Below are 23,348 nucleotides of genomic sequence, written 5' to 3'. Positions count from 1 at the left end.
AGCTTTCTTTTGCAGGGGAAAAGGGTCTCACGTAATTCAAGAGGAAACTACTTGACTGCTTTCAAGTGCACAGTGGAATTATTCCCATTCCTTCTCTCCCATCCATCTCATCCATCTCCATCATTAGCCTTTTCTCTCATCTGTTTTATGCTGGGTAAGCCAGAAACCTGTACATTTTTAAGCAGGTTTTCAGATGTGGTCATTGATGAGCAAATACTCCAACTGTCACCTGTCGGCCTGGATTGCTGGTGCTGCTTAAGGCTGGGTTTTTCTCAGCTGTGAGTAAGCAGAGATCTGTCTGACTCTTTCCCCAGGACTTAAAGCCAGACTCCTTTGTTCAACTTTTCCTGTGAATTAAACACTTGGGGTTCCACATTATCTTCCTGCTTCATCCTTGAGTGCCTGCTTGTTTCTCACCTGTTCTAGATCCTCTGTCAAATTCTGATTGAATGGCACAAACCCTGCCACTAAGTGCAGGAGTTCCGAGTTACCTTGCTCATTTTGGTTTTTATTAATGTTCTGTGAGCTTAATTAAGGGCAAACTAATAGATTTCTGCTTTGTCAAAGGAAATTGAAGGCTAAAATCAGGAAAAAGCAGCATAGAGTAGCCATTGTATAGTCTGGCAAAAGCAGTGAACAAGCAAGCGCTTACTTTGCTGTTTGAAAGAATTCCAGAAGCAAATTAGCCAGGAAATAGTGTTATTTACTCTGATTAATAATATTTTAATAAGGGGATCTAACATGGTAATTAGAGAAATGGTCCAAAAAAATGAGCTGTCCATGGTTTTGTTTTGTGATCGATGGAATAGTTGTTCTGTACAGGTGGATGTTATGGACTACAAAGAAGACTTTGGTAAATCCTAATTCCCTGCATATGGGCCTTTTGCAAGGAACTGCCCAGAGTGAGAAATCTGGCTGACCTTGGCATGTGCTAAAAAGCTTTACCTCTTGAGTCATTGAGTTATTATTAAGAAATTGGTATCTTAAATATTTTGTATTGTGACCAAATTAGAAAATACTGCAATTCATTGCTTTGGAGCTTGTGTTTTTATTAAGTGTATAAAGTCTGTTTTCTCACAGTTTCTTCAATGAAATCCCTTTCAGTGTGTGAATATAGGGGAGAATGTTACAAAGTAAGAACTAATATACATTTTGAAAAATTGTTACTTATTTGTGTAGGATTTAAGTCATAGCAATGGCAAGAATTCCTAAAATATTTTGTATGCATAGTATAAAGAAATAAATGTACCCCAATAACTATAAAGCAGTTAAAAGCATGCTGTTAACCACATTAAAAATGGGAAGATAAGACTCTAGGGTGGAAATGGCTTGATCTTAATTTCATGTGTGGTGTAGATAAACAGGAGCTGAACTTTGTACTTCTTGGTTCTGAGCCTTGAGGTAATTTTTACAGTGTGTTTATCTTGAAGTGAAAGCTTACAAAATTCAAACTAAAAGTAGGATGCAAGTGGCTTGAGTGGAAGGTAAATCAGATTGCTAGGCATACATTAAATGATTCATTAGTTCTTTAAATGGCTCTAGGTAGGGTTAAAAACTTCATATCAGACACTTGACAATTAATATGGTTGTGTCAAAATCAATTTTTTGTGAAGAAGTACAAATAGTTAATATCTGTTGACATTCTGGAAATTAAAGCTTTGGTTTTGTTGTGTGTATAGTTTTAAATCAAAAAGGTTTTTACTATTTCTTTGCTGCTGAATGTATTTGTACTTGTCATCTCATGTACTTACTTCCTTACTATTTCTTTTTCTTCTTTAGCTATTCAAAGATTCTTTAGCTATAAGGAAAGTAATGGTAATTTCTTTTTAAATTTTTTAAACTCTGCTTGTTCCTGTCTTCTGGGGATGAGAAGGGTTGAAAAATAAAAAAAAAACAAACATGTGCAAGTGTAAAAAAAGTGTTGAAGTAGTGCAATACATTTTATAGCCACCTGCGAATTAATGGCATTTTTTTCCCAAAAGATGTATCCCACTACTTTCAAAAACAAGTGGGAAAAAGCCAGAGAAGTTTACTTTTTGTGCAGGAGACATGAAGGAAGGGCACACTGGTTTGTTGTTTGAAAATCTGAATGAAATACCTGCTGTGCTGTGTTCTGACTGCAGTCCAAGGTTTCCCTCTACGAATTGGTAGCAGGAGCAACAGCAATTTAAACCAAACATGTTTTTCTTTATTATTTGCTACCTGAATATATCAAACTATTCACATTGCATGTACAACAGCAGCGCAAAAAGGAGCTGGCTTAAAATCAGCTATTAACTAATCTATGGGTATGAATCAATATAAATTTTAAATATTTTAAAATAAATTTATTGAATTAATTGACAGAACTCATGGTACTAGAATATTTTAGAGCGAATCTATAATGTAAGGAAAGACAAATTAGCTATGAAATGAATACTGCATTGCTAGTTCTGTATAATAAGTTCAAATCTCTGCTGAAAATGAAAGCACTCCTTGTAAGCTTGGAACAAAGTCTGTGTTCTGCCCCTGTGCACTACTAAGTAAACTCAGAGCTTGTAAAATTATTTTTGGCACTGCTTATTGGAGAAAAATTATGCAAGGAGTTCAAATACTATTGCTTGTTTTCCACTATATTAATTTAATTACAACCATATTGATCTGGAAAATAGGGCTGCTCACATGACTACAGAGGTGAAACTTGAGGAGTCTCTCAGTTAGGCCATGCTTTTAATGCTGCAGCTTTTCAAGAGAAGAGCAGTAAATATCTCTTGGTGTTAATAACTCTGGGTAGTTGCTGCCTTACTAGCCAGATCTGTGTCATTTCCTTTTTATTTATGTTTTTTTTTTCTGTATTATACAAATTTATTGCAGGAGGAACACCCTCTGTACTAAGCAGAGGAGTAAAAGCCTTAGTCTGATTTATTTTTGCAGTATTATTCTCAGAGTAGTGAACGAATTATGTCAGTGTATGAGTTTGCTAGCTGTGTGTCAGATACATTGCTGGATTTACTGTAGATGACAGGTGCTTCCTGACAAGACAAGAACTAATTATAAAAAGCAACCAAATACAACTGGATCTTAGATCCTTTCTGACTGGATTACAAATTGGGAAAGTACTCATGTCTCTGGCCTTTCCAAACATGCAAATTCTGCTGAAGATTTAGTCAGAGTTTTTTCGGACCAAGGGTAGGAATTAAATTGCAAGAAAGATATTTCTCTCAGCAAACACTGTAATTACAGTTCTCTCTCTGCATTAATGAAGCCATAGACTTATTTGATTAAGTGTGGGACTGATACACTGCAGTAATTATTTCTGAAGAGAAGAAGATGGGGATGATAAGAAAGACTCTGTATCCTAATGGAAAAGTGATATTCTCTGGCACAAAGAAAGTGGTTAGACCAAAGCAAATATTCTGTTAATCTGCAGGCATTCAGGAGTAGCTGGATATAAGGAAAAAAAAACCCAAAAAGCTTGGGTTTCAAAGAACAGACATCCTAAATTGGAAGAAGTGGACTCTGAAGCACATCCAGTCCTGCTCACATTCCACCACTGCACCACTTGTGGGTATTTCAATACCAGATTGAATCTTAAGTCCTGATAATGATAAACAAAGGAACGAGATTGAACTGCCATAAATTTTTTATCTGATTTAGAAAGGATTTAATCTTAGTGATAATGGTGCAGAAAGCCAGGCTGAGTTACTCTTTGTTCTCAAAATTTGTTAATTAATGTAATTTTTTCTCTTTTTCACTTTTCCCCCCCCCTTTTTCCCCTGAAGATGGCAGACTTGTGGGGCTGGGACCAAATAGTGGAGGTTTGTTGTTAATGTAAAGATGCAGAAATTTGCCTTACTGGTGTCATATGCTTATTCTCAAAAAATAGGAAGAATTTTTAATAAGAATAAACCAACAGCTTATTCTGATGTTTCATTCTTTAGTATATTTGTTGTCACCTTCTAACTAAACCCATGGATTAGAGTTTAATTGTTGATGTTTGTGTATGGAGTTGCTTACTCTTCTGTCAAACAGATACTTCTTTTTTTCCTCCTTTTTGTGGTGTGTGAATACAATTGAGCTGTAAAGATTTTTGAATATTTTCTCTGTCCTCTATTCAGCTCCACTTGTAGCACTTAGAGGAAAAAGTGACAAACAGGAAAGGTTCCAGCCCAGACCCATTAATAGAAGCATTTGCAAACCATTTTGTGTAATAGCAGTGATGGATATTCTCATTCTCAAATTTTAATATTCAGCCCTTTTTTCCCCTCTGGTTTCCATGGTAGCCTGTAACAGCAGGATTGTTCTTCAACTATGTGCTGTGTGTAAAAATCACTTTATAGAGCTCAGAGCTGGCTACTTCCTTGGGAAGAGCAGGCTGTTTTTAGGGAAGGGGAGCAGTCCTCAGCCTGGGAAGGGCTCTCTTCTGCCTGTGCTGAGCAAAGCTTGCAGTTCCTTCTGAGTGGAAACAGGGAGAGACATCACACTGTGATGAAAAGTGCATTTAACCCTTAGGGAGTTGGAGACTTCGATCTCATGCAAACAGTTTATGGTGGCAGGGATTGTGAAAGTGGGCAGTCCTCCCTGCATTTCTTTATTACTCTTGTGAACCTGTAATATCAGCAACCAGATATAAATGTCACAGAATCCCAGAATGGTTTGGGTTAGAAGGGACCTTAAAGCTCCTATTGTTCCACCCCCTACCATGGGCAGGGACACTTTCTCCTATCCCAGGTTGCTCCAAGCCCCATCCAGCCTGGACTTGGGCAATTCCAGGGGTGGAGCAGCCACAGCTGCTCTATGCCAGTGCCTCATCTCCCTCACAGGGAGGAATTCCTTCCTAATATCCCATCAAACCCTGCCCTCTGACAGTGGGAAGCCATCCCTCATTGTCCTGTCACTCCAGGCTTTTGTCCAAAGTCCCTCTCCAGCTCTCTTAGAGCCCTTTTATGCACTGGAAGGTGCTACAAGGTCTCCCTAGAGACCTATAAAAATTAATTACGTGTATGAAGTCTCATTTGTAGGGAAAATGCAAGGAGGAGAAGAGGAAACTGAAACATCTGTAACTGTGGAATGAAAGATGGAAAGGTAAACTTGTGCCTTTAAAGGCAGCCAAGTATATGGGGGAAGGAAGAAATTAGGGATTCTGAAAATTGCAGGAAAGGAATATGTTCTTTTTAGGACACATGTCCACAGAGGAGCTTAGGAAGCAGGAGAAAAGAGGGGCAGGCAGGCATACATCCCAGTGGTTTTGCTTTGCTTCAAGAGCTAAAATAGCAGTTTTCTTCTTTCACCCTATGAGCACAGTGCTTTAACCTACTGCAGAATGATGGAGCCAGAATACACCACTGAACAGGGCCAGAATTACAATCTAACTCCATTTTTGAATATTCTCATCAAGCAGGTGATCCACAGTGTAACACCCCTTGGTGTTTATGTTGTGAGCTTCAAGGACAATTCATGGGGGAAGGACCAGAAAGCAATTGATAGCTAAGAGTCTGTGTTGACAGGAATGAGAATGTAATCATGCCCAAAAAACCAGGTACTGTATAGTAAACTCAGCCTTCTGGTTAAACTAAAAAATGTGAGTGTGTTACAGGAAGGCAGCTAGATACTAAGGCTTCCAGACATCTTAAACTTACAGTGGGGGAGAGGGAGACTGAAAAGTCCTAAAAGGAAAATTTGCTGGAAGTGCTGAAAGCTGTGGGGGTAAAAATATTCTTTGTTACAAAATACTGCAAAAATTACATGCCCCTTACAAGATAAAACACTTGATGAAGGTTCTGTTGAAATATTTTGTTTTAAAAAATATTGTAAAGCAATATTTTGTATTTTCTTTATTTCGGTTTTTGCTGTATTTGTCTATTTTCCCACTTTAAAGATTTTTTTCCACAAAGCTGTAAGACACAACCAGAGTAGTTACAGGGTTGGTTAACCTGCTCTGGTGGAAGGTGTTCCTGTCCATGGCAGGGACTAGGGACAAGATGAGCTTTAAGATCCCTTCAACCCAAACCTTCTGCGAGTCAGCTGGCTCCTTTATTCTGTGTCTTACGTTTGTGTATCTACCAGGAATTACAAGGTGTGTTTACACAGCCATTTTTAATTTGCAAGAAATACAGCATTTCAGCTATTTCTGGTTGTTAAAGTGTAAGGTAGAGGATCCAAAGCAATGGAAGAGGAGTTATAACTAAGAATTTAAGGCATTTTTCTGATTAAATATGCTTTACTTGCAGTGCTCCTCTGTGTTTTTCTTCTTTCCTTTTTCCTTAGCAGCACTTGATTAATTTCCCCCCTTGAGTCCACTATCTTTATGTTAATTAATATACTCAGACTCTTCATTCCCTCTTGTATTTCATCTGCCATTTATTACTATTTGTCTTTCAGCACTCTTTTCAGGGCCTGCTGCTTTATTACTTATGCAAAGTTTGGGGTTTCTAGTATTAATAAGTTTATATAGGTGAATCTTTTTTATATTCTGCTCTCATGTACTCCTTAGTGAATCTTAGACACAGACTGTTGAGAAAGTTATTGTATGTTGAACTTTCCTAGTTTTCTGCTCTTATTTCTACATTCCCATTTATATTTGTCCTGTCAACACTTGCTGTGATCTGTGTGTTCCAGCAGTTTATCTTCTCTCAATTCTGAGGTGACAGTTCTCTCTTGCATTGTATTTTTAGAAGCATATCCAGACTTTTATGGATTTTGGCTCTAATATATGCTCTCTCATTCTCTTACCCATGCCAAAACATGTTGAGCAACTATTCATTGTGTTGTTTTAACTTCACTTTTGATATGATGCTTCATCTTATTTTTCTATAGTAGCCAAGTTCCAATCAAAAATTTAAAAGTTAAAGTTTTCCTTAAGGGCATTTTATCAACAGGGTTTCTTCTGGTTATCTTTGTAAATCCCTTTTAAGTAAAGATCCTGTATCTGCTCTGGAAACGGCCAATCTAGGAACAGAGTTATTGATATCAAAAGCTTTTGAGGCAGTGGATAGAAAAATCTGTGCCACTCCTAGAGGAGAGGTTTTTCAGATAACATGGGACATGTTTAATCCATTGCTGTCACTGGTTTCCTACTCCTCCTCAAATTGCTTAAAGACTAAGCTTAGCATATCCAGACTTCTTGAAGTTCATGGAATGGAAACTTGAAGTCCTTGACTTTTTCTGATAGATACATATTTCCAATAAGGAAAAAGCAGGAGTGGAGCCTAGGCCCTCTTCCTTATGTTCTCTGGTAAGGAAGGGTCTTTTCCTGCTTTGCCCTTTGTTCTTATGTTTAGGGTTTTACATACCCAAAGGACCATGCCACACTCAGAGTACCTGGAGATACAATTGTTTATGTGCTGCTCTTTTGTACCTTCATCCATGAGGCTGCTGGGAGGATGCCTGGAAAATGGGGAATATGCACTTAGGGACCATCTTGGAGATAGTTTAAATTGTCCAGGCTCCTACAAGAACCTCAGGAATAAAAGCAAGAGCAATTTGCAGCATCCTTATCAACCCTCTTGTAAGAACCCCCCTTTGCCACACTTCTTCCTGGATTCATTGGCTGCAGCACAGCTGCACACTCAGAGGGACAACAATGTCACCTCCACAGCTCCTGTTCCCTCCCCAGATCACAATGTCACCTCCACAGCTCCTGTTCCCTCCCCAGATCACAATGTCACCTCCACAGCTCCTGTTCCCTCCCCAGATCACAATGTCACCTCCACAGCTCCTGTTCCCTCCCCAGATCACAATGTCACCTCCACAGCTCCTGTTCCCTCCCCAGATCACAATGTCACCTCCACAGCTCCTGTTCCCTCCCCAGATCACAATGTCACCTCCACAGCTCCTGTTCCCTCCCCAGATCACAATGTCACCTCCACAGCTCCTGTTCCCTCCCCAGTTCTGGTGTCTGTGCTAATGAAGCCACACACAACAGCTGACAGCCATGGGAGATTGGTGACTCACCAAAGCTGAAACACACACAGACTAAGTCAAGGTTACACACAGCATCTGAAATTTAGCACTTTTTAATTTCTAAGCACAAAGATAAGGGAATTTTTGCATGTGATTTCTCAAATTCTTTGTGTTTCCTTATAGGAAAAAAAGCTCTATACATGTGTTCAGATAGTCAGAAGGTAAAAGGGTACTTTGGGATGGGCTAACAGCTAAGAGGAAGTGGGTTGTTGTCCTAGAAAACAGAAAGAAATAATTATGTGAAAAAGGAGAATTTCTCTCATCTTGCCTACTTTTAAATGAGGAGAAAGATAAAGGCTTTGCTTTGTGCCAGCTCAGCTAATTTTTCATTGTGTTTTCACATGTCATTGTCAGTAAATGCTTTGGTCTTTAATATACTCTAAAGTGATTTCATGAGAAGCAGAAGTAATAAAGAGGGATTTCAAATGTATCTGTGTTCAACTTTCCTGAATTATACAAAGCATCTGAATGTGCTCATGAAGTGCAGGATATATGGAGCTGTGTGAGACACAATATTTTGGAATTTTTCATGCTGTGTAACTCCAGAGAAGTTTGGGACACACACTGCTGGGCAGGAGGTGGTTGTGCTGCAGGTGAAGCTGTTCTTGAAGAAGCAGCAGCAGCATTCCCTGTGTGTGTCCCTGTCTGTCTCCAGCTCAGTGAGAGGCTGAGATTAACAGAGATTGGGGTCATGGTTCACACTATTCCCCAATGACCTCATTGGCTTCCATTCAATACCTGCTTTTGTAAAATTCATTGAGGGACTGGGTATCCATGACCAGTCAGGTTTGGTTAAACAAAAATATTACAATTAATTAGGCAGCACAGTTACAGACACAAGTGCACCTAAGTCTCATTTCCTTCTTTCAGGTTAACAAAAAAAAAGCATAGAAATGTTGTAGGTAGAAGGTGGCTTTCACTTAAAGAGGGAAATTAAGTGTTTTAGATATAAGTTGTTTCCTTGATGTTTCTGTGTCTCCAATCTCACTCTTTGAAGGATACCAGCTTTTCTCATATTGACAGATAAAGTTCTTCACCTGGGAAACCTGGAGCTCAGCAGTCCCTTTGGTGTGCCATTGCTAATAAGGTTTGGCACTATACAGATCCCAAATGCAGACACCCCTGTAGTCCTGGTCCTTCCCTTCCACGTGCTGGAGCAGCAAACAGTTACAGGAAAATGCAGAGACTCTGAACTGAGGGTATTTCTTCAGACCTGTGTGTGGGAAGCTCTCATGCAAGTAACAACAGCTTCCTTGAGGAAAATGAAGAAAGGGCAGTTTTCTCAAGGGATAGGAGGCAGCTGAGCAAGGAGCAGAGTGTGATGGTCCATCAGCAGCTGAAGGGACTCATATGGCTTGCTGAGCTCTGTCAGATCTTTGGCAACTCCCAGGTTTGGCACAAAAGGTCTGGCCTCTTGTTTCTCTCTTTTTTCCCCCCCTCTTAGTTTTCCTATTAGATACCATGTTTTGTGGACTCTAGAGCCTGTCACATCAATTGAAAAAAATTTAAAATTTCAAAATCTCTAGATAATTACTTCTGTTTCTGTATTTTTTAGGACTTGTCTTTCATCTTCCCTACTTTACTACTTCTGAGAAATACAGGTAGAAATAAAAGTAACAGATGGCTGAGGAAGGGATTAAAGCTCCATCAGGGAAAGCAGAAAGACTGAGGGAAAGAGGATAGACCATGGCTATCTAATCCTGTGATCATCTTTTGCCTCCTGACTTTCTGGGAAGTGGAGGTACCATGTTTTATGGCATTTTGTTTTATGAGCCGGAGAGATGTTGACACTGAGTAACAAGAGGTTTGTTTCTCTGATAAAGAAGATACCTTTTAGCAAAAACATGTGAAGGCATGTTGCAATGCTGACAGCCTGTGAGTGGGTTACTCCTGAGCTCTGGGAACCTGCACATGGAACAGGCACATCCATGGAGAGTAGAAGGAAGGGTGGACACTGAAGTAAATGTCCTTAGTTTCTGTGAAAGCGAGCTTGAAGTTCTTTGAAGCATGAAATGTGGGTAGGTGTGATGTGGTTAAGGGAGTCAGCCTGGATTTCCAGGAGGCCTTCTGGGGAGGAGAAACTGGGCAGCAGCCTTGCTCAGCTTTAAGAAGGCTGAAGGAGGATCTTGCTGCTTCTTTCAATTATTGAAGGACTAGAGAAAAGGGGACTGCAGACTCTTCACACAGTTTTGTGACAGTAACAGACACAAGTTGAAATGTGGGGAATTCTGATTTGACAGAATGGAAAACATTTCTGCCATGAGCTGGCCAGGCACCAGAGGCAGAAGGGCTCCCTTTGTTGGGTGAACCCAGTGTGGGTTCACTGACAGACTCACCTGGTCTTGCTGGATCTCTGCTTTGGGAAGGGTTTGGACTAGTGACAGTCAGGAATCCTGCTACCTGAAATTATTCTACTATTCTAGACTTCTAAGAAGGTAAGAAGCTGTGATTTTGTACTTCTGTGGACAGCATTTGGTAAAAATCATAGGAAATAGAACAGGGATAAATAATACTGTGTTGAAATAGTAAGTAGATACTTACTGCTTTTCAAATTGGTGATTAACCTTTTAGCTATCCAGCAGAAGGCATAATAAAGAATCTATAGTATATGAAGCCTATTCCAGTATGGTGGAACAGAAATCCATTATTTTTCCTTTGAGAAGTACTCAGTCTTTTAAAAACTACTCTGGGGTTTATTGTAGAAAGTACAGAAGTGGTAGAAATCAATTGCTCTCCCTTGAAATGAGTTTATCAGACAGATTGGATGTTTTCAAGGCCATTGTTATTACATTATCTCACACCTGAGCTTGTGTTATAGCAAGAGACACCTGATGCCAAGCCTCAGCTCACTCAGCAGGTACTTGTGGCCAGTGGAAAACTCCCCAAGAGCCCAGGACTGGGTCCCAGGGACAGGGCACAGGTAGGATGCCTGTTGTTAGCAATGGCAGTACTGTTTTGTCTCCATTGGTAGCTACAGAAATGTTTACACAGCAGGAATGTGCTCATGTTTGGGTTCTCAGGCTCTTGTCCTGCCCCACTGAGAAGTGTCTTTGCCCTGTCAGATCAGGTGTTTGTGCACACAGGTTCCTCTGTGAGGAGGGAAGAACTTGTGCTCACACTGGGCTCCTCATTTCAGAGGGAACCTTTGGTGGGGGCCTGTTCACAGAGTAGGGGAGGCGGGGGAGAGCAGATGTGAAAACAGCCTGTGATAAAGGCACTCAGAAAGAGGAGACAGACCTGAATGGACTTATTGCAAATATTTACATTGTTGTATCTTACACTTAACTTGGAGCTCAGCCTCCACACTACCTGTGTTTATATTGCTGGATTTGAGTCACGTCTGACAGCAGGCAGCCAAAGGCTGCTTCCACACATGCACTGATAAGTTGTAGTTACTCACATTCTGCTCTTGGAGCCTGCTGTCATTGGGAATAATCTGAAAATACAACCTCTGTGCTTGGCAGAGCTCTGAGAGGCCAAGTTAAGAATTAGAAATAAAAGGCAAGTTTATTTCTACATATATTAGACACAAAAAATCTCTCTCAAATTTACATTGCACCTGCACTTTGAACATTGAATGTAATTATGACTATCCCACTTTCTAAAGGATATATAAATTTAGAAAGAAAAACAAAAGAACGTGGAAAAAAATGGCAAATAGAAGAATACTTTTTCATGCATTGCAAAAAGATCCTGGTTTATCAAATAAAATGATCAAGCTGAAGTTTTAGAAATAGAATGAGGTACCTTCTGAAGGAGTGGGGGGCTAAACTGCAGGTTGCATTCATGCAGAGTTTTGTGGAGATGGAAATTACAAATTAATTAAGAGATGATGGATCCACTATCAGCTGTTAAATCCAATAATCACAGTGTGCCTTAACACTCTAGAGCTCAGGAAAACTCTGAACTACTGCCAAATGTGAGATCTGTGTGATGCTGACTTGTGCTTGCATTCTGCGTAACACCCTGTGCTGATTGCTGAGTACAGGAATCCCGAGGTTAATTTGTTTCATCACATCCACCAGGAAGGTTCTTAACAAACATCTGCTTAGAGCACGTGTGCAGGAAGCACAGCGAGAGCAGTGCTCACAGAAATGAACCTTGGAGCCAGCCCTGGGGGAACAGGTGGGAACTTTCAGCAGAGCATTTCCTGGATGTGTGCTTTTACCTCTCTCCTCAATGTGGGTGTCCTCTGTGGGCACAGACTCCTTGTGCAGCCAGGCTCACCTGGGGCAGTGCAGGGCAGAATGTGGCTGTGGGGCCACTGCAGAGCTGAGGCTTCCAAGAGCAAAAGCTGTCAGACATTGCCAGGAGCAAACTGCTGCCTTTGGGGCAGCAAAGGCTCCTCAGCTCCTCACTCATGTTCATGTCACTGACTGCTGCTCAAAGTTACCTTACAAAGAGGTTGGTGCTGTATGAGAATTGCTACTTTCAGTCATCGAAGCATGAAAAGATCTCTCTTATTTCACTGAAATAATTCAGTGAAAATACTAGATTGCAAGTTTGGTGTCTTTGGTTAGTAATTATGTGGCTTCATGTAAATCATCTCTGTGAGGATGCAAAGCAGCTTACACTTGGCAAGTGCAAATGCTATAGAGCCATTTCAAACCAGCCTTATCAGCCTTAAACCCAGAGCTTTAAGGGAGTTTCCTCTATCAAAATTGTAAAACTTAAGCACATGAAGTGTACTGTTTCTGATGCACTAAATTATGTAGGCCTACTTTTTTTCTACTAGTAGTCTGGGGACTCAGCATGCTTTCTTGTTGAAGAGCATTTTACCAGGTCCTGCCTATGATATCCTTTGGCAGTGTTGGCTGGCAGCTGTCAGTCTAGCTGTTCTAAATAATTGTGTCACCAGCAAACTATCTGCTCCATTATTATCCTTTCTTTCAAAGCATTTATATCTGCCATGGAACATATTTTATCAACATCTTCTCATGGAAAGATCTGTTGGTAGGTTCATTCTGTTCTGAAAACTGACCTTTTTTGCTGTGTCTGTTTTCCTGTTTTAATCTGAAAACTTTTCTTGCATATGATTATTGCACATCAGCTCCTCTAAGAAAATGAGAGATCATTGTAGGATTTTGAAAATGTCTGTATTACATAAATGTATGACTTGTTGCTGGTTATTGATGCCTCATGGAGCTCCAGGGGAGTTGTGAAGCATTACTTGACAGTAATAACATCAACCCTTGAACAGACACACCAGATCTGTAGTACAACACCTCCCAGTCTGACACAGCAGTCACATTTGATGGTGTGTAGTTCTTTGGATCACTCCTGAATTCTTTATTTTTTCCCTTTTTTATTCTTTTGACATTCAACATAGTTTAAGCAAGTAACAAATTCTCACACACAATTGCAGTTTCAGAATTTCATAGAATCTGTTTTCTTTAAAGTAGGGATGAAGTTTCTATCTCTTTATACTATAAGAATATCTACATTTTTCTTTTCAGCAAATGGAATCCACTGACTGGATTGCCAGTGGCATACATTGTTCTCTTCTTTGGAAAAATCTCTGATTATCTCCAATATATTTCTTCCCATACTTGTAATGAGGAAATAAGTGCCATCACTGTTATCTTCTGGATCAAATAACATTTTGGATTTTAAAAGATATTAGCAGTTCAAATAATATTAAATGCTAGTTATGTATATAAAGTTATCAACTCGTTAATCTCATTCAGAACTTTGAACTTCTAAGTGCAATACAGAATTGCACTTAAAGTGGAACAATTGTCATTGAATTTGAGTATCAGAAATAGCAAGGATTTGATATTAAATTCCACTGTATTTTACAGTGACCCCTATGTTAGTAAAAAAGCAATTGATGAATCCTCCCACATTTACTGAGAACCTTTAATGATGCTCCCTATAGATATTGACAGTATTAACATTACTGATTGTTTTAAGCACAGACTCATGGAATTGTTTAGATTGGAAAAGCCCTCTGACACTGCTGAGTTCAGCCCTTCAGCAGTTTTCATGGCTGTACTGTGTATGAGGTCTTCACATTGCAAAGAGAGTTCCCAGAATACATTCAGACATAATTTTGGGTTTGCTGTAGGAGGATAGACTTCGGTGAACCATTAGAATTCTTTTTAACAGTTATCTGTGATTCTCTGTTTGATAAGGTTTTAATTGTACTTACTTTTCCACTGGGATTCTTGCTGATTCATTCAGTAAGAGTTCACTGGTAAAAGCTGCTCTAAGGATGAACTGTCTGTGTGCCTTATAGGAAGCCTCTGTCTTTTGAATATTGCTTCACTGGCAGCAGAAGTTGGGCAGTGTAGAGTCCATGCAGCAGGAAGAATTGGGGAATAAATCAGTGAAAGGATCTTCTATTCCTACATGTGTGGAAATTCAACCAAATATTTATACTGATGTCTTTCTCAAGTCTTGACCTCTGGTCTTAGCAAAGAGTTTCAGTTTTTAGGGACAGAAATCAATAGAAAGTCAGGAGCCCTGGTGGGATTTAGGAGTCTCAGCATCTATTTGGATATGTTTCAACTGCTCCACTACTGCTTCTATTTAAATGAATGATTAACGTCTATTGATTCCAATGAGGTAAGAGCTACTTCAGTCTTCTTACGTGATCCTGAGTGAGCCACAGAAAATGAACTTTTCTACTTGCCTGAGTAGTTTTTGGGTAGATTTAGACAGCTCTTTTCTGGAAATAGTCAGTGGAAGTGCTACAGCAGAGTACCCTGACCCAGACTGAGCGCTGAGAAATCGTGTGCTCCTGATGGTTTGACTTCAGTCTTCATCATCTGTCACAGGGAATTTGTCAGTACCACTTCTCAGATGATTGAAAACTGCACTTAAGGACATAATAGAAGTGGATTATTTCTTATGATCTAAATTATAAGTGGGACAAAAGGTATAGGAGTTGCACATTGAATGATATCAAGGGAGATAAATACTGCCCATCCAGCAGTTCTGTAATCACCATCCATCCTCACAAATGTTTTATTAAACTTACCCTCTCCTGGCAATTTCAATTAGGTTCTGGTGCTGTGGTCTCCACTATTGAGTTTGAGCTGATGCAAAAGAGCACATTGTGTTTTTCATGTACTTTCCTGGGCAAATTTCCTTGTGTCTTCTTCTCAATGCTTCTATAAATCTTTCTCCTTTTTCAAACACAGTTCATGTGTTTGAGAAATCAGTCTAATCAGCTACCATGAATTTAAGGTACTGCAATTAATCCTCCTTTGGCAGGAGATTGTGGGCTTATTTAATATCCATTCACATCAGTCTTGAGCTGCAATTTTCCCACTGCTTTTCTTGCAGCTTACTCAGTGTGGGCAGGTGATCTAAAGGAGAAGGAATGAAATTGTCTGTGTAGCTTTGGTGAATAAAGGTCCTCATGATGAAAACTGACCATATAGTATAGACAGTATGTGTCATAATGTATAATTAATTACCATCAGCAGTTTACATTTTAGGAGTAAGTGACTATAAATGGGCTCCTAGAGCTGATGTTTCTCTCATCTGACTTTTCTTTTTCCTGTAGAAATCCCAGAGCTGCCACGTGCAGGAGGCATTGGAGTGTGGCACTTGGTGTGATGGTGTTCCCTGATTGCCAGCAGTGGCCCGTGCCAGGACCTCCTGTTAGCAGCAGGAAAGGCAGTCATGGGATCACCCACATCCCAGGGGTAACCCTGTTTAACTCCTGCTAGTGAAGGCTGATTGGTGCTGAGACTCAAGAGCTTTTGCATCCTGTAAAGCTCTTGGAGATCTTTATTGTTGCTTTGCTTTTACAGGACTTACTAATAAAACTGGGGTTTTTTTCTCACTCTAAATACATGTTTTCAAGCCACTGAGTCCACTTGTTATATCTCCCAGAAATATTATATCTGGTTTTGTACACAGTTTAGGGTTTTTAAGGTGTATTCATCCAGTTTTGTATAGGCCCCTTTAGTCTTTCTCTTCTCTGATTGAAATTAAGTTTTGTGCTCTCTATGGGTTTTTTGTTTTTGCTCTTAAAGGCCATGTTGGATGATTATTGACAAATGATGTTGATACTTGTTTTATCTGAAAGTTAAACTGGATTTTGGTCATTAAGGAAATATAGTTATATGTCAGTGAAAAGACTTTTTAGAACACAATGTATGTGAATAGGTTTTAACTGAGAACTTAGTCCTGAAATGAAACAGGCTTCTCAATTTTTAATGGATTAACACAATTTCAATTCTCTGCACTAAATACAGAGTGAGAGCTTCATGGCAGAGGTAAAACTCAGCTTAGAAATGGATGTGAAACGATTTGAATAAGGTAAAGATTTCTGGGATGCATGCCACTCCTCAGTTGTACTTTACAGACAATCTGTTACATATTAAGGATTCACCTGAAAATGGGAAAATTTTGCTTTTCACTAATCATAAAAACTATGGGTTTGAATAATGTTGACCACTGCAATGTTGAAATGTTGTGGTGTCACCATGGAATCTGAGCAAAGCCTTCGTAGTATACTTACAGTGTTAAATGAGTTTGCCAGAAAAACAAATGGGATCAGGCACAAGTCAGACCAGAGCCATTGCCTACTGCCAGCCAAGCAGAAACACTCCTTGTGCTTTCCATGACTGCTGTAAAATGGGTCCTGAAAAGTGGGGGAAAGAATGGGACAGGACAGTGGGTAAGTGCTGTTCTCCACTTGGGTGCTTGCTGATGCTCCCTTGGCAGCCCTTGGAGCTCTTGCCTACCCTGGCTGTGACTGCAGAGAAACTGAGGCTATGGCAGGTTATTAGAAGCCATAAATAGATAAGAATATTGTTAGGATCAGGGCTATAAACCAGTAAAATAGCAAAGGTCAGTAGGTTCCTCTTTGACTGAGGGGTATGCTGCCAGTGGGAAGAGCAGCAGATACCAGCATGCCATGAGAGAAAGAAGCATTTCTGCAGCAGAGGGGTTTTGCAATAGTACCTGTTCACTGCTCTGAGGCATACTGGGAAACTACTTCATTTGGCCAAAACAAAGCTTTTAGGATTGAGGGAAAGATTAAAATATATCTGCATGTACAGATGATTTTCAAGCTGAGAAAAAATATTTTCATCTGTCACATGGTAGTATTCTCTTGGGTTCCTGGTTTTATGTTGATATATTGCATTAGTAATTGTTTGTTAATGATATGGAAATTACCATGCACAAATTCAAATTGCCATTGTCAGAACTGAGGTTGGCAGTATTACCCAGTATGAAATAGATAACAAATATTATTTCAGGAAGAAACAAAGGCAATTCAAGAAATCAGTATTTCATTTGCTGTGTAAAACTGTACCCGTACTAACACAGACAGACTTGGTGTGCTCTAACTGAGCTTGTATATTTTGAAATGCATATATTTCCAATGCTCTTTTTTAAAGGAATAAAATACCAGAATGAAAACATTTGCATAATATTTGGCATGTTTAAATTATCTTTATTTCTCCTTTGTAGAGTGACTAATACTGTTAGCTGTTAAGTTGCTTCTATTATGGTCTGAATTTTTGAAGCCATGCAGTGGCTTATTAATCCAGTTGAATTTTTTGAAAACCTGAGAGACTTGCTCTTTGCAGCGTTAATGATGTTGGGATGGATTTTGTAGCTCTGCAGTTTGCTTAATTTTTCTGAATTTCCTCCATTAACAAATGAAGATAGTGAAGTGATGAAGAGAAGATCATGCAGCAGCACCAAAAAAAACCTTAATGTTGCCCTGGATTGTATGGTTAGATATTTAGATGGTGTCTAGTTGAGGAGGCAATAATATGTCAGAATACTGTACACTGATTGAATTTTGATCGAGACATAAGAATTTTCATTTATAGCTATCATGTTGTTCTATTTTGAATTTTGGTAACTTTGTTTTATTTACAATGAAAAAATATTCCTATCAACTCCAGTGTTCAGGTAACAAGGAAGAGTGGAAGATCTTCATTAAAGAATAACAGCGATACAGTTACTGCTTCTGCTGCTGAGCTGGCTCATGTCTTGGCTGAGCTCTTTGGAGCCTTTGGTGTGGAAAGCATGCCTCAGTCATGCAATAAACCTTGCTGGTCCTGGGCTGAGCAGTGTGAAAACTCCCAGTGGATGCATAGAGAACATGGATATCTGTCATCCAGGGGACTCAGCATGGAAAGTGCAGAACCTCCAGGAGTGGCTGTGAAAATGAAAGATGGTGCTCATTTGATTTTGCAGACAAAATTGAAAACCTTGTGCAGCTGCAGACATGACACTAGTACTCCATGGTTAACACTGCTTTACCACTTCTGCTTGGCTGCAAAGAGTGGAAGGGTGGAAAATGACACTAATTCCTCATTTGGAAGCACATTACAGGACAGATGAGTCCTCTTTCCCTACTTCTTCAAGAGACAGCCTTTTTCAAAACATTCCTGTTATTGTTGCACTCTGCATACTCTTATGTGTATCACCGAGCTGTTTGTTTAGCAGCAGAAAACACTGATGTTTTGATGTAGCAAAACCATGTTGTGTTCATTTCTTTTGTTCTTTCATTACATTACAGGTACGGTAAGAATTGAAATGTTCAGGAACATGCAAAATGCAGAAATCATAAGGAAAATGACAGAAGAATTTGATGAGGTAGAGTATACAAATAGTTGTTTGAAGTATTATGAAATATATTACCATATACTTCTGGTTTAAATTAAAAATGCAGTGGGCCAGTGGATAAATAATGTCTCAGTGTGGGAAACTTTTGCTGACAAGCAAAGCAGCAACTTCAGCTGTTGGATGCAGAGAAGCAGGGCAGAGAGAGGGTCATCAGAGCAGGCAGGAAGAGGAACTGGAGAACCCTCATTCCACTGAGAGTGGTGGTGGCATTCTGGGTGCTGAACTTCAGCTCTTGGGAGTGCCTCTTACAACAAGTAGCTCCAGATTCCTGACACCTCAGATTCATGAGGCAGGATTACAGCATTCTGCTCTGTTTTCTCTGTGCAAATTAATGTTTTGTGCATTTTAAATGGCAATTTAAACAAAATAGAAACTTGACATGAAAATTACCATTTTGGAACAGCGATACAGAAAGAAATACTCTTTCAAAAGATCTGAGCATTTTGTTTGAAATAAGTAAATTACAATTCAGACTGGGTATCTTCTGTCAAAATAAAAGTGTTCCTAATGGTGAATGCTTTTTAGCTTTGAGATTTTTGAACTGTGTTTTCTTTGATTTTTGGCGTATAAAGCACTGAATATTCTGAGCATTCATTTTGTTTAGTGAGGAAAACTAAAGCTGGAGCAGGTACTTCTGTAGGACAGCAGTGCCTCTGACCAGTTCTAAATGAAATGCCAAGGCTGTCATTCAGAAAGTTAGGCATCCACGTAATATTAACCTTAAGTGGATGGAGAATGACACAAATGGTCAATCACACAAGCCTTTTTTCAGGTTTTGACTCTAAGTACTTTGAAATATTCCTGCCTCATCCTTTTCTCCCACTTCCTAACCAAGGATACAAGGAAGAGAATTGAGTCTTGATACTTCTTTTGGACAATACAGAGCCAATACTGCAAGTAGAAAACAATTACAATGGTGTCTTTGCAAAAGTGGTTTCATGCCAATAAGCCTCCCTGTTTATTGAAGAATAATGTGTTGTTTTTATTTGTTATTTTCCCTTGGCTTGAAGGAACAGGATGATGTTTATTTTAGAACCACAGACCACAGTGGGTACACCAACATTAAAATCAATTAAACGGGGACACCTTTAACGCTTGATCTTTTCCTTCTGTTGTTCTGCAGGACAGTGGCGATTATCCCCTGACCATGCCCGGGCCTCAGTGGAAGAAGTTCCGCTCCAACTTCTGCGAGTTCATCGGGGTGCTGATCCGGCAGTGCCAGTACAGCATCATCTACGACGAGTACATGATGGACACGGTGATCTCGCTGCTCACCGGCCTCTCCGACTCGCAGGTCCGCGCCTTCCGGCACACCAGCACGCTGGCTGGTGAGTGAGCTGCCCTTGCAGGAGTCATTGGCATTTGGAGCCCTGGCCAGCGTTAAAACTCTGGGAGGCTTTATCGAATCCATGTACCACATATGGTACAACTATATTTAAAATATTCCTTTTTTATTTGGAAAGTGCTGAGGCATGTAAGGATTCCTGTCATCCTGACAATCAGGCATGCATATGTCTTGTATTTTGTTATTAATTGTTCATTTGTTGTACAGAATGTTGGAGTAATTATATATTTTAGACTATAAATTTATTCTAAAGAAGTATCAGGACAGTTGTATTATCAAAGAGTTTCCATTCACCAGAAAAGATAATCTGTGCCTTAACTCTGGAGAAGCATAAGGTTTGGGATTACTGGGCCATGGTTGTAGGGCTTCCTGTCTTCTGCCTGCAGCCACACCACCTTACAGTGCAGCTGCCTCACCTAAGGAAAGCCCTGGCTGTATCATTACATAGAAAAGGGCTTTCCTTGTGTATTTCATCACACCTATATGAAATGTCTCCTCTAAGAGGGATGAATTGCTCTCCACAAGGAACTATTTTTCTCAATTACAAAGCACTACCGGAGTGGCTGGCTTGGGTGTAGGTGTCTACAGCTGGTCATGTCAGGTGATAAGAAATCCATCTTATTGCAAGCTTCATAGATCATACCAGATATTTGAAACTCTTACAGCAGACATTTGTCATAATCTGAATGTTTCTATGGCCAGTATTTTTTACTATTTAGTCTTTCCACAATCAGCCTCATAGACATTTTTTCAGTTTCAAGTGCACCAATACCCAGTGTTAAACAAATACAATCAGAATTTATTTAAAATGTCATCTCTCATTATGAATCAAAGAAAGAGGCAGATTTCCAATGATATTGAAAAAACAACTCCAGATTTGAGTCGATTTTGATCTTAAAACTGAAACCCAAACCCTTCAACTCACAGTGACTGAACTCCTTTGGAAACACATTCCCTTGTGTTCTTCACCACACTTAGCAATGGGATGGTAAAACTGTGAATTATGCAGGCTTAAGCTTCCAGGTTTGGAGTTTCCTCTTCAAATTCAGTATTCCAAGGTGAGCACTGTTTGAGCCTAGATAACCTGCTGGAAATCCATGCGTGTTATTTAAACTATTCCCTTCCATCTGATGCTGTCTGCAGTACTGGGTGGTTTTGGTTTGCTGTTTCCTCAGGCTGAGGTTGATTGGTTCATAGGGAAGGGTTTATGGAGTGAGGTTTGCACTCTGGTCCCTGGGAGTGATTGGTCCATTCCTGCATGGGGTGGATTTTTGGAAGGTATGAGGAGCTTGATTAAAAAACAGGAAACAGAAGCACTTAGAACAGTTATTTCCCAAGACCTGTGCTCTGTAGAATAAAGTTTCCACTGTTTGGAATGGATTCTGTAGCTAGAAGCTTGCTGCAAGAATAAGGTGATGCTAAAGCTGAGGTTCATCACAACTGACTGCAGTTACTTCAGCCACTTCTTGCATTAATGACACATTTATCTAACATTGCATCACAGATGGGAGCTGCCAAGAATCTCTGCATTTACCAGTCAGTACATGCCATTTATTTATTTATTTATTTGCTTGTTGTAACCAGCTTGAGGCTTTGCTTTGATTCCACACATTTCCTTCAAGCTGTTTTCAACATTTAATTGTGTTGCAGTCCCAAGGAACAGAGGTCAGCATGATGCCATGGAGCTCAGTCTTGATAAAGTTTTTGAAAAGCTACTTGTAGACTGGCATTTCTTCTTGAAGGAGTGTTTGTAGGTCCTTGTTTTCAGTTTTCCTCTATGCTAGTCAGTTGGAATGAGAGATGATTCACTGTAGGAAGAAGTACCTGTAGGTTACCAGTTTTGACCTGTAGCAGTGCAAATCAATACAAGTTGCCTCACTCCTCCGTTTGTGTGGTTGCTTTTCTACCTGGAAGCAATGCTGCATATTCAGAGGAGCATGCAGAGAGGATGTGGTAGTTTGTTGCATTATTTTGCTGTTTTTTCAACATTGTAAAATGTGTTGTACTATGTAACCACACAGAACTTGGGGAAGATCCTTATTAATTTTTTTTTGTAAAAAGAAATTTTAGTACTGAAAAGCAGACATGAACAATATCATATCCAGCATATGTGAAAATAAAAATTGCATTTTTATATGACTGTACAGCTGACTTTAAAGCAGTGTCAGACCTGCATTCAGAGAAGCTGTGCTGTGGTCCCTTGTGAACTGAGCCAACCTCAGCAGCCATTGGTTAAGGTCACCCTTAGTATGGAGCCATCTCTGCTGGCCCTCTCCTGTGCAGAAATGGCTGTAACTCCCCAGCAGCTGCCTTCATGGTGCCCTGATGCTGCAGGCTCACATGCTGGCTCCCTGGTGCCCTCAGAGTTTGTCTGGAGCAGACAGCAGGGAGCACTGCCTGCAGCTGAGTGTGGGGCACAGACTCTGCTTTCTGACCATGGACCACTTCCACCTGGGTGGAAGTGCCTATCCAGGCACTGGGCCAGGGTTGAGAGGCTTTTTGCTGTGAGTATGGATCTGCTGAGGAAATATTTTCTGAGCTCTGACTACAGGTAAAGAGTCATAATCTGTCTTGTGCCTTTGCAGCTATGAAGCTTATGACTGCTCTTGTGAATGTTGCCTTAAACCTGAGCATTCATCAGGACAATACACAGAGGCAGTATGAAGCTGAGAGAAACAAAATGATTGGCAAAAGAGCTAATGAAAGATTGGAGCTGCTGCTTCAGAAAAGAAAAGAGGCAAGTGAAAAGACAATTTTTTTTTTTTCCTGGTTCATGTGCATTCCCTCCAACAGAAAGCCCAGGGTGGTTTGTGACTTGAGTACCACAGTGAGAAAGAGCTTAGTTCTGCAGTGGTGTTTGTGTGATCTCAAGCAGACTACTTAAATCCTGTACTGCCACTTTCAGTTGAGTTTGTGGTGCTGTTCTGCATGCAAAGGAGAATTCTCTTCTCCAGCTTCTATGAATGACCAGGCAAGAAGAGACTCAGACTGTAAGCAGTCACTGTTCTGGTGATGCAGAAAGATTCTGACAAGAGGATCACACATTCCCTCCCAGTTTTCCCCTTGATCACTGCAGTTATTCCACAGTGTCTCATTGCTACTTCTTTTTTAGCTGCTTTCAGGAAGCACTGTGGAGTTGAGGCTATAGCACCTGTTCTCAGGGAGAAGGAGCTAGGGAGACATTAAAGTCGCCTTTAGTAAGTACCAGCCTGGCATTAGGTGAGAAAAACCATTAGAAGGTTGCTGTAATCATTCCTCAATAAAGTATTATATCACAGGAAACTTCAGTTTTAGAGGTGTACTTAAATTTAAATAAATAGAAAATTAATACACATACATCCAAACAAACATAATGTGTAAAGATGCCAAGTAAAACTCATAAGAGAAATTGAAAATCAAAGTTTGTATTAGATATAAATTTATGATTTTTAGTTTTGAATTTTCTCTACCACTGTTT

General features: G+C 39.9%; 1 protein-coding gene across 3 annotated transcripts in view; it reads left to right on the top strand.

The window, feature by feature from the left end:
• Positions 1-23,348, top strand: part of STAG1 (STAG1 cohesin complex component) — a 150,779-nt gene that overhangs the window by 70,290 nt on the left and 57,141 nt on the right. For all 3 annotated transcript variants that reach the window (XM_063166706.1, XM_063166705.1, XM_063166704.1), the window contains 3 exons: positions 18,440-18,516; positions 19,670-19,874; positions 22,477-22,628. In XM_063166706.1, the coding sequence (XP_063022776.1) occupies positions 18,440-18,516; positions 19,670-19,874; positions 22,477-22,628 (434 nt within the window). The remainder of the gene's footprint in view (positions 1-18,439; positions 18,517-19,669; positions 19,875-22,476; positions 22,629-23,348) is intronic.

This window comes from Melospiza melodia, chromosome 12 (genome assembly GCF_035770615.1).
Source record: "Melospiza melodia melodia isolate bMelMel2 chromosome 12, bMelMel2.pri, whole genome shotgun sequence".
Lineage (NCBI taxonomy): Eukaryota > Metazoa > Chordata > Aves > Passeriformes > Passerellidae > Melospiza > Melospiza melodia.
The sequence above is the reverse complement of the archived record's forward strand: the minus strand, read 5'-3'. Positions and strand labels throughout refer to the sequence as shown.